Here is a 17,375-nt window from a genome sequence, read left to right as displayed (position 1 = left end):
ATGGGGTCATCAACACAAATTTACAAGACTGAAAAGGTTGTATTACAAGCTTAGTCCTGGACTAAGCTTGTAATACAACCTTTTCAGTCTTGTAAATTTGTGTTGATGACCCCATCTATATTTTATTAATTTATAAATAAGATTTTGCATTTACAACTTTTTCAGCATTTGATATCACGACCCCTATTTTGTCTCTAGTTTTTCAGCCAGTCTCTCAGCCATCATTTGTGTTGGTTCACAAATATAAATTATCTAATTTAAAAACATAAACCATACATTACATTATCTGTATGTTGTTTTGCCTACCTTTCTTCATCAATTTACGTACACTTCATTGATGATTGTGGGTACTCAAATTCCCCCCTTCTATTTTACATCTAGATAATCTATTCTCACTAACTCTTTATTTTTATAATTCCAACACACTGATGTTAGCTGTTATCATTGCTTGTACTATAAACAACTATAAATTTAGTAGCTGTGTAACCAATTTTTCATGATACTTCAAGTTCCATTGACAATTGTTGTCTTGACATCAGACAGATTCGCTTTTGATATCTCATATCTTAGTTGCCTGTCAGCTCTTGTAACATAATGACCTAATTTGTTACCTTTGACCCACTTACAACGTGTGGGAGTCATATGTTATCCTAGGGCCATATCCTTAGGGATTATATCCATCCTTTGGAATTTGCTATGTTAGCATTTTGATGTGACTTTTAGTCCATTTTTGAAAGGCTTTGACCTTCGTATTTTTTGGTTGGCTCACCATGTTCTTGTAAGTATAACCAAACTTTGATTCTACCTTGGTCATCACTTTAAATTCAACATTTTGATAATTAATATGGTTATACTTATTTTAGGCAACACTGATGATGCTCTTTTTAGAGCGAAAACGTTCTGTTCGATGTTTGTAGCCCTATAGGGCTTTTTAAAATAATATACCTTTTACCAAGACCAAAATTTTTTATTAAATTTTAATTATTATTTACATTTTTTTACGAATATTTTGGAAATTTCTCATTATAACTTTTTTACTTTAAAATGGTGTATTACAAAAAATTGCAGGATTATTTTTGAATAAGATATTATTATTTTTCAAAATGTAATAAGTACTTGCAACGATTTTTGATTTTAGGAATATTTTTTAAATTTCTCATTATAATTTTTTTTCTTGTACATGAATATACTATATATTGCTCAATAAAGAGGGCTTACTTTCTGTTCTTTAAAATGGTGTATCATCTATATTTAAATAGTGGAAACCGAGTGATTCTTTGATATTTTTTTACCTGTATTATTTAAAATTATTTCTTTTACAAAAATTACATAAACATTAGTCTTAGAAAACATCACTTTAGTTAAAATTATTTAAACGTTGACATTTAAAAAATTTCAAAATCAAAGTCCATCTCTTCGTTAGCATTAGCTTCAATATCTTCCTCTGACACCTCAGTTATCTTAGAGTCCCACAATTAGTACCCATGCACATGCACTCTTTTCAGAATATTGAAAAACTAATTCCTATCTTCCTACAACCGCAGTTTTTTGTACATCCTTTTGTACATTTACATGCTATTTTTTCAAGAAAACTTGTGGTGCAGGGGCTATGACAGAAAATATTGGAATTAATCCATATTTTGAAGTTTGCCCGGCCGAGTCAAGTGGATCAAACGTATTACCTATAAAAAATAAGATTCAATCATAACACACAATCACATAAAAAAGTTATAATGAGAAATTTAAAAAAATAATCCTAAAATCAAAAGTCGTTGCAAGTATGTACTTATTACATTTTGAAAAAGCATATCTTATTCAAAAATAATCCTATAATTTTTTATAATACACCATTTTAAAGTAAACAGAGTAAGCTTTATTTTTTATTATATAATATATACCTAAATGTAGAAGAAAAAAAAAAGTTATAATGGGAAATTTAAAAAATAATCGTAAAAAATATAAAAACTCGGTTAAAGTAAAAAATCTTGAAAAAGATAATCTCTTTAAAAGAAGTCGTACAACATTATACAGTAGAACATTTTAAAGGTAATTAATTTCTATTCCTCTTACATGTACCATTGCATATGCCTAAAGTTGCGTAGAAAAAAGTTACCGAAAAATATTTGCGAAATAACAGGGAAAATTGCCCAAAATTGCTGTGAGTGGCGAATTTTGAAAAATCATATTGCGAAAACTCTAAATTCTAATGACCTGTACTAAACATTATTTTAAAGAGAAAATATGTAAGTTTTTTTTCTGTGAAGCAATGTCTATACCTATATCTCCGTGGACAAAAGTTATGGGACAAAAACAAAATTTCTTTCTTTTGGGTTTCTTTGTGCTTTTTCTTTTGAATATATTTTTGTAAAAAAAAGTATCTTTGACTTTAAAAAGTTATATTTAGATAGGAAATTTAACCAGGAACAATTTTTATGTAGACCTGTTTGTACCAAAAGTGCATAGAACTCACCCTAATGTAACCTGTGCTCAGGGACTAATTTACCCATTTTTCAAAAACGCACCCCTCTAAATGGTAGCACTCCGCGGTTTTTTCATATAAAGAGATTCATTGACCATATGAAATAATAAAACCCCGTTAACGTTGTAGTTCCTTTCTATAGTACATAATCAATAGCCTATAACTCTTTTTTTATATTGCTTATTATTTTTAATGTACATATTCGGTGCTATCTACCTGTGTTAAACCATGCTTAAAGAAATAAGAGAAAGTTCTTTGAACTGCATATTATCTGCGGAACGACTAGTACCATTTACTTTCCAAAATGTTTGATTCATTTGTATGCTAGTCACACAGTCGTGTTACTTGAAGACAGATGCAACTGTCCTGATTATCTAATTATATAGTCGAATAAAAAATAAAACGAAATCTAGTGACATCTTTTCGCATATATGTATATAAAAGTGCTTCATTATAAATATAGACACAATAATTCTTTACCTTAAAAGTGTTAACTAGCGGTAAACGAGCATTGTGAAATTATTCGAAAAGTAAATACAAAATGGATTATTGTCTAGACAGAGTTTTATCAGAGAACGTACAAACAAATGCGGTCGTAGGTATGTAAAAAACGATATTTATTATAATAATAGATAAATATAATAAAATCACAATAAAGATGCAATAGAGATAAACAAACCAAGACACGTTGAGTGTTATTACGAGGGTAAAAACTTTTTAAATCATGATTTGGGATTTAAAAATGTATACAGGGTGTCCCAGACTCATTTACCCAGGCTATATCTCTTAAACGAATAGAGATTTTTGAATGGGACAAAACTGATTTATTCCATTTATAATACACTGTAATATGGCGTAGAAAAAATCATCCCCTAAATATTCATCCCTTAGTTACAACCCCTAACTTTAATTTTTTTAATAGCACCCTGTACATTTTTTTATAGTTTTGGATGTGGTCTTCAATCGTCTATTCAACACATTTTTTAAAAATAAAATCGATTCGTAAATAATCAAGAAAATATCAGTTTATTTTTGGTAATTATGTGTCTCAGACTAATTTATCCAGGCTATATTTCTTAAACGAATAAAGATTTTCGAATGGGACAAAAACTGATCTATTTCATTTTTAATACACTTTAATATGGTGTAGAAAAAAATCATCCCCTACATATTCATCCCTTAGTTATAGGGTGCTATTAAAAAAAATTAAGTTAGGGGTCGTAACTAGTAGATGATTTTACTCCATATTAAAGTGTATTACAAATGGAATAGATTAGTTTTTGTCCCATTCGAAAATCTTTATTCGTTTAAGAAATATAGCCTGGATAAATTAGTCTAGGACACATAATTATCAAAAATAAACTGATATTTTTCTTGATTACTTACTAACCGATTTTATTTTAAAAAAATGTGTTGAATAGACGATCGAAGACCACATCCAAAACTATAAAAAAATGTACAGGGTGCTATTAAAAAAATTAAAGTTAGGGGTTGTAACTAAGGGATGAATATTTAGGGGATGATTTTTTCTACGCCATATTACAGTGTATTACAAATGGAATAGATCAGTTTTTGTCTCATTCGAAAATCTCTATTCGTTTAAGAGATATAGAGTGGGTAAATTAGTCTGCGACACCCTGTATACCTACATTGTATAATGTATAATATTCAGTCGTGTGATGGATGATCGCAGTTGAACGTTTGAGTTAAAGTTAAAATAACTCTCAGGAATAACGTGCCCATAACTATATAGGTAAAATTTGGTGTGATGTATCGCTCGCAGTTATGAGATAGTTATATTATCAACGTTATATTAGAAAGAAGTTTTGAGGAACAACTTTTGAAGTAACAAAGAGAACCTTATGTACAAATAGTACAAGTTAGAGTGAGCGCGAGAGATTGTTCCGAACATACCGGTCGTCGGCTACGGCCGATGACCGAACAGCAAACAGCTGTTTGGGTTCCTTGGTGTTTCTAAGTTGCTTTCAAACGGTAGATAGAAACAGGGTTGCCAGATTGGTGTATTTTCCCAAAATTTTGGGTTAATTTGAAAGCGTCTATTGAAATTTTTCTAAGCAGAAATTGTAGTGGGATTTTTTGGGGGCGGAAAATTATGGATGATTTTAAGGGGTCATGGTAAATTAAATTTGCGAATGTACATAGAACTGTATATTATACTCCCATATAATCGAAGACGATAGGAACTATGAATTATTTCCATGGCCCTCGTTGATATTGTAGTATGAATTTTGCTTTACTGTTCTCTTCATTTGACTAATAATTTATTAAAATGCGGCAACAATTTAAATTTGGGGACTTTGGGGTATTTGAGCTTAAATTTCAGGGAATTTCAGTTTCTAAGTGGGGGATTTATAAAATATCATCTGGCAACTCTGGATAGAAAGCTCAGTAGGTACTTAAAATAAAATTTCAACTTATATCGCTCGATTCGATTTTTGTATAATTTTTAAAATTGTATTACCCTTCTATTCTTAATTATTAAATTACTAGCTTCTAAATTCACTTGATTTCTGTCTAAAAACAAGTCAAAAGATGAACCTAACCTTGCATAACTACAGAGTTATCTCATAACTTGAGGTTTAACGTCGCGTTATAAAGTGACCAGATAACTCAAGAACTGTCAAGAAATAACGCAAATAGTTAAGTTAAGTATGATACATCACACCAATTCGATGGTTATAACTAAAGACTGGATTATATGCAAAATGCATATGCATATATATGCTGCATATTTCTCATGTTTTTCATAAATGCATATGCCTTGCATATTTGGAGATTTAAGAGCATATAAATGCATATTTTGATGGGAATTTACTCTACCCCATTTAAAAATAAGGTATATATTAGTAACATCAACATCCATTAAAATAAAATGTGAAAGTAAATATTTTGCTGTTAAGCTCCTTTGTTGTTGTACCCATAAACATAATGGGCGTTATTTATAGCTGCAGGTATCATTATCCGGATATTTAAGATTTATAGACTTCTCAGAATTTACAAATTACCTAAGTAAATACCGATTATATTTTGAATAACATTACAAATATTACCTGTACTTTCTGCTGGTGTCGGCCAACTATGAATTATTCTGGGAAAACCAACCAAAACGAAATTTTAAGCATTTTAAGGGTAGGATAGATTATTTTATTTTATGAATGGTTAGTCTTAAATCAATCGCCGATTATTCAACTTTTGTGATTGCAAGTTATTGACTATACTGTGTAAAAAAATCATTTTATTATTATTGTGAAAATGCCTAAAGTAGCAAGGGAAAAATCAAGTCTTCTCAGAAGTTGGATTGGAAGTAACAATCATCTAAAAGTTATCGACAGTGAAAGTATGTTTTGCACCATTTGTGATAAAAAGGTAAGTTCTCCACTTCAATAGATTTTTAAACTTATCAAACTTCTTTGCACATCTATGTGTCTGTCTATTCTAAAATGACAAACCGTCCCATTTCTTCAAAAACTGTTTTTTAAAGTTCGCAACGGTTTGGCTTATACAGAGCGAGGTGTTGAGAGTGGCCCACCCTGTATACTACGGTACACTGACTGTACTTTATTGTTTGACGATTTCAATTTCACTTTGAGAAATAAAAAAAAATTGGGGGAGGTTTAAAAAGTTTGATCATTTTAATGTAGGTATCTATTTACGAAAACATCTAAAACATCATTATCATTATATTCCAGATTCCATGTCAAAAGAAATTCCAAGTAGTTCAACACATAAAAACTTCACTTCACCAAACTAAGCTATCAAAAAATGATAATAAACCTCGCCAGCAGATTCTACAGAACAGTTTGCAGATTCAGAATACGTCAGTTGGGCAAGAAACCTTTGCAAAGGATTTATGCCATTTTTTTTTGAACTGCAATATCCCTCTGCACAAGTTAGAACATAAATCGTGTCAAAACTTTTTAAAAACTTATTGCAAGATTAAAGATAAACCAGCTCAAATACCAAGTTCTTCAACTCTTCGGAAAAAATATGTCAGTGCATGTTACAAAGATGTGATGACGAGTATTAAAAATCAGTTAAAAGCCGAATATCTTTGGATTTCCGTCGACGAAACAACGGATACAAAGGGTCGACAAATTGCGAATCTAATTGTTGGAGTTCTTAACGACTCTGGCGATTTTAAAAACTCATACTTAATTAGTGTAAAATGTTTGGAAAAAACAAACTATGCTACAATAGCTAGATTTGTTAACGAATCCCTAACAAATTTTTTTTTACCTGATCAAGTACCATTTGAAAAAATATTATTAATGCTTAGTGATGCCGCCTCATATATGATGAAAGCTGCATCCAATCTTAAAATCTTTTTCCCTAATTTAATTCACTGTACATGTTTGGCGCACGGCCTAAACAGAGTTGCAGAGAAAGTTAGAATTGAATTTCCCAATGTAAACACCTTAATAAATAATGTAAAAAAAGTATTTCTGAAAGCACCACTACGTGTACAGGTATATAGGGAGATGCTTCCCGATATTCCTTTACCACCAGAACCAGTATTAACCAGATGGGGAACTTGGCTTAAAAGTGCTATATTTTTATCTGAACACTACGACGACATCAAAAGCGTTATTTCAAGTTTTGATCCGACTTGTACCGCTATTGATAACTGTCAAAATATTTTTAAAGAAAAGTCTATTAAAAATCAATTGTTGTATATAAAATCGAATTTCGATATCATTGAAAGTTCAATTACAAAATTAGAGGCTCAAAATTTATGTCTTCACAATAGTATGTCTATTGTTGATTCGGTTAAACAGAAAATAACAAATCTGAATGGGGAAATTGGAGTAAAAATTAAAGATAAACTTGATGACGTTTTAAACAAAAATGAGGGTTTCACTTTATTGCGTTCAATAAATAATATAATCAATTTTGGAAACTTCGATGAAAATATTAATATGGATCCGTCTCTAATAGCAAAGTTTAAATATGCCCCAATTACATCTTGTGACGTTGAGAGATCTTTTTCTGCCTATAAACAAATATTAACAGATAGAAGACATAATATTAGTTTAGAAAATATGAATCAATATATGATTATTTATTGTAACAATAAAAATATGTAAATTTGTTTTATTGTACTCTTTTTATAATATTAGTTTAGAAAATATGAATCAATATTGTAACAATAAAAATATGTACATTTATTTTATTGTACTCTTATTTATCTTGTGGTCAAAATAAAATATTTTGCCGTTTTATTTGTCACAAAACCTGAAGTTAAAAAAATATATTAAGAAATAATAATACAATTTGGTTTAAATTCAAACCTATTTATTTATTTTTATTATTTTTTATTTATTTATGTATTTAACGTAAACCATAAAATTATTCATATAAAAATAAGTGCATATATAAATGCATATTTGCATGTTAATTGTGCATATTCAGCTTGTTTTAAAATGCATATTGCATGCATATTTTAGACATTTTTTAGTGCATATTTTCCAGTCTCTAGTTATAACATAACTACAGGATAACTTTACGTTAACGATAACTTCGGTCATCCATCAGAGGGCTGATTATGATTGGGGAATGTTCCTCGTAATAGTCAACGTGTCTTGGTTTGTTTATTTCTAGTACATCTTTATTGTGATTGTAGTATAGTTTAATGAAACACAAAAAATTCAAAAAATGAATATTATTATGTTTAATTTTTAAGGTTGTTCTGAGTGATTGTGTCATATTTAAAATATTCAGCTGTTTTTTTTTCTTTTTCTACTTTGATTTGTGCATATTTTAACTATTATTCTATTATTACTATTAGCCCAGTAAATGAAAGGGAAATACGGCGATACCGTGTAATTTTCAGGGTCAACTCTGAATTAAATGTACATTTAGATTTAGGTTCTCATACCCTTCACTTCAAAGTTGAACTTATGCCGTTAACTGCTTTTACTTGGGGGGTGACATTTACCCCGTCTCGGGGGTGAAAAAATATACGTTTAAAATATGTCCCAGTATGGATAAATTGACTAATTATAAGCAACTTTTTTTCTATACAGTTTTTTTAAAGTTAATACTTTTCGAGTTATTTGCAATTGAAAATGTCTATTTTTCGACAAAAGAAAACACATTTTCAAGCTGCTTTCCCCAAATAACTCAAGTCAGTATTTTCTCGAAAAAATATTCTTAGCAAAAATGTGGCATAGAAAACGACAAAAAAAATTCTGTATTCGTGAAATCTATAGACGTACCACAAGCAAAGTTGTAGCTCATGAAAAATACGTTCTTATTCGTCAAATTTCAAATCGAATATTTCAACGTAAAATAACCAAAAAATGAAACACTTTTTGGAAAAATCCATTAAAACTTTTTTAAAGTGTTTAAAAATAGTTATTTTTTTAACTAGTGCGGAAGCGCACCAGACTTCCGTTGACCCGAACGACGCAGTAGCGGAGTTCGGGCAAGCAGTCGAGTGCGGGGAAGACACTTTCCGCATTAGTTAGGAACAATATTTTTTCTAGGGCAGTACGTTTGGAAAAAAGCCACAACAAATAGAGTTATGTCAGTATTTATTTAGGAGTGAAAATACACAAAATATGTTCTTTGACAAGGTTGTTAAAACCATACTTTCAATAAAATTATATATGTGTGTATATTAACATTATACACAGATTATACAATATATGACAGAAGCTCGAAACAAATGACAAACGATGAAATGCCCTATTGTCTACTAGTTTGACTTATGTGAATATTTCTGACTGATTTGAATATTATGTCAAAATAATTCTACTTTAACGAATTATCGCGTTAAATTCATTAAAACATGAACACAATAAAATAGATTTGAAATAAATTAGTATATAATATCTAAATATTAGTTTATTGCATGTATTATATTATAATAAATACTATAATGCCATATTACAAGGTATTCTACTTTCCCGCACGCCGTGCGGGAAAGCGCAACTTTCGGAAACAAAATGCGTATGGAAAAGTGGCTGTTTCAGCACGGTCGTAGAAAAAAGCTTTATTTTGAGTTTTTGTATAAAAGTTTCTAGCTTCAAAACTAAGCGAGTTGCGCTCAAAATAAAGTTGGCTCCTTTTTTTTGGTAAAAAAATCGTGAAAATCTCCCGCTGTTTAGCACCTCAAATGAAATGAATCGTTACCGCTTTAGACAATTTATTTTACTTATATATTTTTTATATGCTCTGTAAGTTTCGCCGGTTTAAAGTGCTTGTTTTTGAAAGAGTTATAGTTGAAAGGACTTGAACAAGTCACTAATCACGAGTGTATGCAGACTTTGATCAGCCATTACTTAACCATTTTTTGTCTGTCAGAAAAACAACATTAAACTAACATATTAATAAAAGCCAAACGAACATTTTTTATTATTCAAGATTTTTGTATCGCTAATACTTTTTAAGCTATTTTGAAAAAAGCACTTCTACAAAATTTTTAGAAAAAAATTTTTTACCACAAAACCACTTTTTTTCCAAAAATAAGCACTCTGAACTTTTCAAACTTACAAATCGTATAAATAATACACATACATATCGCACCTCCGCTCAAATAGTGTCACAACTGAAACAAAAATAAACGGTTTTATTGCACCGGTGTGACAGTTCAATAACTACAAAATTTTGTCTCAAAAACTGTTACGTTTATAACAGTTCAAGTATTTGTCGTTAGATGACACTAGAGTCAGTATATGATTAACCAAAATCAGAGGTGCACCGAACATAAACAGTGTCACATGTCGACTTGTGCAAGGCATTTGGCCATCTAAGATGTGTATAAAGCGTCGTTTATCGAGTTAAGACAGTATAAGTGATTACTTTATTCAAAACAATCTGTGAATGTGCTCAAGAAAAGTGACACATTTATCACTTATTTATCTTTCTTTTTGCAATATTTTTTGTTTAGTGTTGATATTTCTATTTAAAGTTACACCCCTCTTTTACCCAACGTATCCCGCAAGATACATGAGTTTATAATTGATTTTTTTAAATATTGCGGGCTTTTTCAATAGGTCAAACCTTGGTTGTCAAAATAAGCTCTTATTTCTCTATACAGTTGGCTCTCTTTGTTTGATTTAAACGGTTTCAAAGTACATATTAAGCTATGTTGATTTATATTCTTGTTCGGTGAGTGTACGCGTTTTTCAAGCCATCAACACAAGCTGTAAATTCAGTTTATCTACTGTTACTATATTCTATTATTTTTTTTATGAAAACCAATTGAAGTGGCTTATCATTATGTTATTTAAATTTAATTATTCACACGTTTTGGGCACTAATACTTTCTGGTTTATTGCATTGTTTAATGTATTTTCCAGTACACAGCATATGTGAAGGAGGGGGCATATTTTGCACCTACTCATTTAAGTCGTCTATTATTCATATGTTTCTGATCTGCTTAATCCACATTTTGTCCTTCAATGTTGTTCCTGATATTTTCTTAACATTTAAATTAATGTTTCCATGTTTCTTGGCGTTGTGCTAGTTTCAGCTGCTGCTGCTGTTCACATGGTGTAAGTCATAACATGGCCCGATCAAAGATCAATCTGACCCAAAAAAAATAAAGTAAGGATGAAAATTTGGGAATAGGTAGTTGACATTGTCTTTTATTATATAATAAAAAGTTTACAATTCTACATCACCTCCATTTTACAAAAATGGAGGGGAATACTTCTTCTCGTGAGGTAAAAAATATACATTTAAAATAAGTCTGGAATTGGATAAAATGACTAATTTCAAGCAACTTTTGTTCTATAGAGTTTTTTCACTAAGTCAATATTTTTGAGTTATTTGCGAATGAATATGTTCATTAAAAAAAATATGTTTTTGGACGGTTTTTCGCAAATAACTCAAAACTTAAGTATTTTATCGAAAAAAATATTCTTAATAAAACTATAGCTTATAAAAAGTAAAACAAATGGTGTACCTGTGTACCTATGCATGAAGTCCGTATACCCAGTAGACGGAGTTGTAGCTAATAAAAAGTAGGTTCTTATTCGCCCAATTCCAAATCGAATATTTCAACGTGAAATAACCAAAAAACAGAGCACTTTCCGAGTAAAACTCAGTATAACTTTTTTTAAAGTGTTTACAAAGAGGTTTATTTTTTTAATAACTTGTAACAATAAAAGTACGTGAGTTACGCTCAAAATATTGTTGGTCGCTTTTATTTTTTGGTAAAAAAATTGCGAAAATCATCCCCTAATTAGCATCCCAAATAAAACTAATCGTTACCGCTTCACAAGTTACTTTGCTTCTGTATTCTTAATAATATGATCTGCAAGTTTCATGGGTTCAAGGTATTTGTTTTTGGAAAAAAAAAATGATGTTAAAATAAAAACTTTTTTCTAATTTTGAAAAAATCCTTTTTTTTTTTCTAAATTAACTTGAAAATTATTAGTAATACCAAAAATCTCAAAGAGTAATAAAATGTATGTTTTGCTTTTCTGAATATTTTGGATTTTTTGTTTTCCTGATAGTCAACAATTGGTTAAGCTATGACTGTTTAAAATTTGCATACTCTCGTGATTAGTGACTTGTTCAAGCTATTTTAACTACAGCCTTTTCATAAACAAGCACTTTGAACCGATGAAACTTAAGATCATAATAAAGAATACATAAGCAAAGTAACTTGTGAGGCGGTAACGATTAATTTTATTTGGGATGCTAATTAGGGGGTGATTTTCGCGTTTTTTTAACTAAAAATAAAAGCGACCAAAAGTTTTTTAAAAACCAAAAATAAATCTTTTTTTTTTAATATTTTAAAAAAGTTGTAATGAGTTTTCCCCGAAAAGTTCTCCTTCTCTTCTTAACGTGCCCTATCAAGTCCCCTTGACGTTGGCGATTAACATGGCGAAACTGTCTCTGTCTCGAGCTATTCTAAATAGGTGTTCTGCTTTCTTTATTCCCGTCCACTCCCGGATATTTTTCAACCAAGAGGCCTGCTTTCTACCAATTCCTCTGCGCCCTTCAATTTTACCTATCATAATAAGTTGAAGAATATTATACCGGTCTCCCCTTACTACGTGTCCAAAATAGGCCATCTTTCTATATTTGATGTTATCAAGCATCTCGCGGGTAGCATTTGCTCTCTTAAGGACTGCCACATTTGTCAGCATAGCCGTCCATGGTATTTTCAGTATACGTCTGTGCAGCCACATTTCAAAGGCCTCCAAACGGTTAATGGTGGATATTTTTAATGTCCATGCTTCGACACCATACAGTAGTTCTTCGTTTTTTTTTTATTATTTCACGTTGATTCGATTTGAAATGTGACTTCAATTAACATACTTCATGCATATACCATTTATTTCACTTTTCTATAAGCCATATTTTCGCTGAGAATATTTTTTTCGATAAAATGGGTACTTACTTTTTCAGTTATTTGCGAAAAACCGTCCAAAAGCATGTTCTTTTTGTTAAAAATGAACATATTCACTCGCAAATAACTCGAAAAGTATTGACTTAGTGAAACAACTCTATAGACAAACTAAATTACTCTTAGAAATGTATTATTACTACTAATGACGATTCAAATCTGAATCAACTCAATTAAATTTAAAAATGTATAAACATTTTCAATTTCCTTGCACCACGAAAATGCAGCAGCTGCATAATACTCTGGTTAAATCGGAGAGTTCAGGAAGAGTCTATACCGGTTTCGGAGGTGTTTTCCCCTCATCAGTAGTCCCATATCCTTTTTCTTAATTCATTTACTTTTTTGTGGGAGTATTGAGGAATTTTTCTTCTTGGAACTTTTACCACGCTGGGCAGATGAGTTGTGAATTATTTAAAATTCTCTCATCTTAATTTCCTCGGCATCCTGTTTGATCTATAAATTTTGAAAATCTCAGGAGGTGTCTCCCAAAGAAAGTATTCCACCTGTGTTGTCAATCTGGTGGTATGGGAACGATATTTATTGTTCTTTTCTGTGCTCCTTCGATTGATAACTTATTTTGTTTCAATTAAATTTGTCTTTAAATCAGAGTTTTGTTGATAAAAAATTTAGATTACTATGAAAAACTAAATTACTACAATAAATTATTAAACAACCATTAAAAAACACAGATCAAGCCGATTTATTGTTATGGGTCTGGTAGTCCCAGCGCGATTAAGTACGTTACATAAGGTGGCGCACCTAACCGAGGTTAAAACTTGTATTTAAACATTTATTTTAAAACACTTTTTGTATTTAGATAACGACCTCCGAAGTGAATATCGAAACATCAATAAATTTCATTTGTAAATTAAATTGTGGCTTATTTCCCAATAAAATAGTATATTATTAATTTAAAACTTTTTTGCCTCTTACTACTTTTTTGACAAAACTGTTTTTATTGTGATATTTTGAACATTTGTATAATCCACCACATGTTTGTAAATGGTTAATAAGACACCTGGTAATAATATGAAGATATATATTAAATTTACATTTTGTTAGGTGCTTAAAAATTTTGAAACATACATATTTAATAAGCCGCATCTCGATACAAACTGGCTTATGGAAAAAGTAATAAGAGACAAAAAAGTTTTAAACATTTTGTGTTTAACTAATGTTACCACAATAATAATTTAATTGGAACATACACAAACATTTGGGTGAGGGTTTCAGAGAACAAAACCCCAATAAAGTTTTATGGGCGCACAAAAATGTCACTGATAATTTTTGATAAAAACTAAAAGAAACTATCTGTAACAGTTTTCGATATACTGAAAGAAATCTATTTTCCATTTGTAACTTTTCAAAGGGCTGTAACTTTTTTTTGTGCACATTTGTACTGAGGTAAGTTAGGTTCAAAGGTTCAATGGACTAAGATTTTTGGCCCCAGAATATGTGATTTAATTTATGACCTGTCGTTCTGTTACAACCTGTATAACTCTTTCAAAGGTAAGCACTTTAAACTTGTGAAACTTACTGATCGTATAAACAATAAAGAAGTTAAATAAATTGTAACGATTCATTTAATTTGGAATGCTATTATATAGGGGGTGATTGTCACGATTTTTTTAACAAAAAAAGCACCAAATTTATTTTGAGTCTAACTTGCATAGATTTTATGCTAGAAACTTTTATAAAAACAAATAAAGCTTTTTACTTTATACTTTCTACTTTTTCCGTTATTTACTTAAAACCGTCCAAAAACGTGTTTATTGGAAAAAAAATGAAAAATAATCATTTTACTCGCAAATATCTCAAAAAATATTGACTATATAAAACAAAAGTTGCTTAGAATTAGTCAGGATTTTCATTTCTGGACTTATTTTGAACATGTGTTTTTTACTCCGTAAGGGGGTGGCTTTCACCCTCCAAATAAAAGCAACCCTGACCTCACGTCCAAAAGCGAAGTGGAACCGAAATTAAAATGTTCATGTAATTCGGTGATGATACGGAAAATTACACGGTATCGCCGACTTTCAAGTTCACTCACTGACCTAGAGTTAGAATAATAAAATTTAGGGTAGCTTGACATTCAAGGTTAAGCTTAATTTGTCAAATCCGACTGGGCTATAAGTAGTATTATGTATGTCCTTCCGGTATAACTTTTCCCATGCGGTACGATTCATTTTCAATCAAATTAAGTCAAAACATAAATTGAAACGAACATCGAGGTGTATATTTATGTTACAGTTCAAGTTGATTATCCAGGTGGAGTTGACTTTTCCTAGTTCGAGTCGACTCAAACGGCTGGTTTTAATAAAAGTTAATTATAAATATAAAATGAAGATTTTTATTCAACATTTACTAGTAAAAGAAGACTCCAACTAGTTAAAGTATACTCTTCGCAATGCCATTTAGTAAAAGTTGATTCACACAAACAACCGATTCTAGAAATTAGTACTGTTTATTATGTTCAAATCGTGATATTTTTAGTCCAGGCTGTATCGTCGCCCCCGTTAGGTAAATTATTCCAGTTCGATTTTTTTGCACAAACTTACTCAAAAAGAGGTCCTTATAACGAATCCACAGGGTTTCAGGTGGTACCGTAATCGAAAAATTGTTTAAACAATTTTTTTAAACAAATTCACAAAAAGAATTCACTTCGGACATTTTTTACATCATTAATTTGGGTCATTCGGAGCAAAATTGGTCTTTTGTGATTTTTCTGAAAAATTTATTGTTCTCGAGTTATACGCGATTTAAAATTTGATAAATGCGAAAATGACCATTTTCAACAGTTAAAAATTATTATTATGAAAGTCAGAAAGTCACCAAATCAAATTTTAACGACCCCCCCCCCCCTACAAGATACTGAAGAAATATTTGTCAGTATTGTATTGTAAAGTGTGCTAGAAAAGTGCGAAAAAGTAAATTCCATTTAAAATACATTATTACTTCACTCACACTTTAAACCCTTCATGTACTGCTATCTATATTTACAATTTTCACACAATAAAAACTTAGATAGATATAGAGGTAGAGTAGATAAGAATTATTTTTGTGAATTTGGTTAACAAAAATTGGTTACGCGGTACCGCCTGACACTGTGTATTTGTTTAAGTTTGTGCAAAAAAATCAAATCAGAATAATTTACCTAACGGGGGCGACGTTGCAGCCTGGACTAATAAGTAGTTGAAACGGTCAAAACAAAGAGACGCACACTCATCAAAAATGCACGTGAGATTATACTCGTATAAATTGTATAATCTACTTTTACTAACAAGAGTTAGGAAGAGTCAACTTCAACTAGTAAAAGTTGATTTAAATTTTTCAAATGAACTTTTACTGCTCCTTTCCTAACTGAGAATCAACTTGAACTGTAACATATATATGTTACAGTTCAAGTTGATTATCCAGTTGGAGTTGACTTTTACTAGTTCGAGTCAACTCTAACGGCTGGTTTCAGTAAAAGTTAATTATAAATATAAAATGAAGATTTCTATTCAACATTTACTAGTAAAAGTAGACTCCAACTAGTTAAAGTATACTCTTCAAAATGCCAGTTAGTCAAAGTTGATTCTGATTCACACAAACAGCCGATTCTAGAAATTAAATGTTACTGAATATGTTCAAATTAGTCTAGGCTGTATCGTCGCCCACGTTAGGTAAATTACTCCGATTCGAATTTTTTGCAAAAAACTTACTCAAAAAGAGGTCCTTATAACAAATCTACTGGGTGCCAGGCAGTACCTTGATCGATAAATTGTTTAAACAATTTTTTTTAGACAAATTCACAAAAATAATTTTTTCACTTCGAACAATTTTTTTTAGATCATTTGGGTTATTCTGAGCAAAAAAAGGTATTTTGTGATTTTTCTATAAAATTGATTGTTGTACTGTAAAGAGTTATACGCGATTTAAAATTTGAAAAATGCGAAAATAGCCATGTTCAAGGCTTAATAACTCGATTAAAATCCATTGTTATAAAAGTCAGAAAGTGACTAAATCAAAGTTTATAGCCTCCTCTACAAGATCCAGCAGAAATTTTTGTCACTATTTTATTACTAAGCTTTATCTTTAATTATTAACAATGAGCGCTAAGTGCGTATTAGGCGACCGTCAATGGTGAGTGCTAAAGAGATGCACCATTCCGGCCGTCCAATGGTGAATCTCACTCGCACTCACATTGACGGCCGCCTCAATACACGCTTAGCGCTCATTGTTGATAATTAAAAATAATATCTTTTTAATGAAATAATGACGACAATTTCTTCAGGATCTTATAGAGGTAGCTTTAATCTTTGATTTTTTTTAGTTTCTGACTTTCATAATATATAATATCGTATGGCATTTTTGCCTTTCGGATAGTTCCGGCGCCAATTACACCTTTAACCCTGTTTCAAGTAACTAGTGTCGATGTACACTAGCCCAGGGGGACCGACGGCTTAACGTGCTCTCCGAGACACGGTGAGACGGCTCGTGTCATTATTGTAAATGAAAATGGTTTGTCTT

The 17,375-nt window shown here is 30.7% G+C and overlaps 1 protein-coding gene across 3 annotated transcripts in view; it reads left to right on the top strand.

The window, feature by feature from the left end:
* Positions 1–578: 578 nt before the first annotated feature.
* Positions 579–17,375, top strand: part of LOC114341083 (O-acyltransferase like protein) — a 134,854-nt gene continuing 118,057 nt past the window's right edge. Inside the window, exon 1 of one of the 3 annotated variants that reach the window (XM_050649799.1) lies at positions 579–778. Coding sequence is in view for 2 of the 3 variants with exons in the window: in XM_028291866.2 (XP_028147667.1) it covers positions 3,021–3,078 (58 nt within the window). In the remaining variant the exon portion in view is untranslated. Of the gene's footprint in view, positions 779–2,797; positions 3,079–17,375 lie in introns of those variants that run through there. The other 2 variants (XM_028291866.2, XM_028291864.2) reach the window with 2 other exon arrangements.

Source organism: Diabrotica virgifera, chromosome 4 (genome assembly GCF_917563875.1).
Source record: "Diabrotica virgifera virgifera chromosome 4, PGI_DIABVI_V3a".
NCBI classification, from domain to species: domain Eukaryota; kingdom Metazoa; phylum Arthropoda; class Insecta; order Coleoptera; family Chrysomelidae; genus Diabrotica; species Diabrotica virgifera.
Note: the sequence above shows the minus strand (reverse complement) of the source record. Positions and strands in the feature narration are given on the sequence as shown.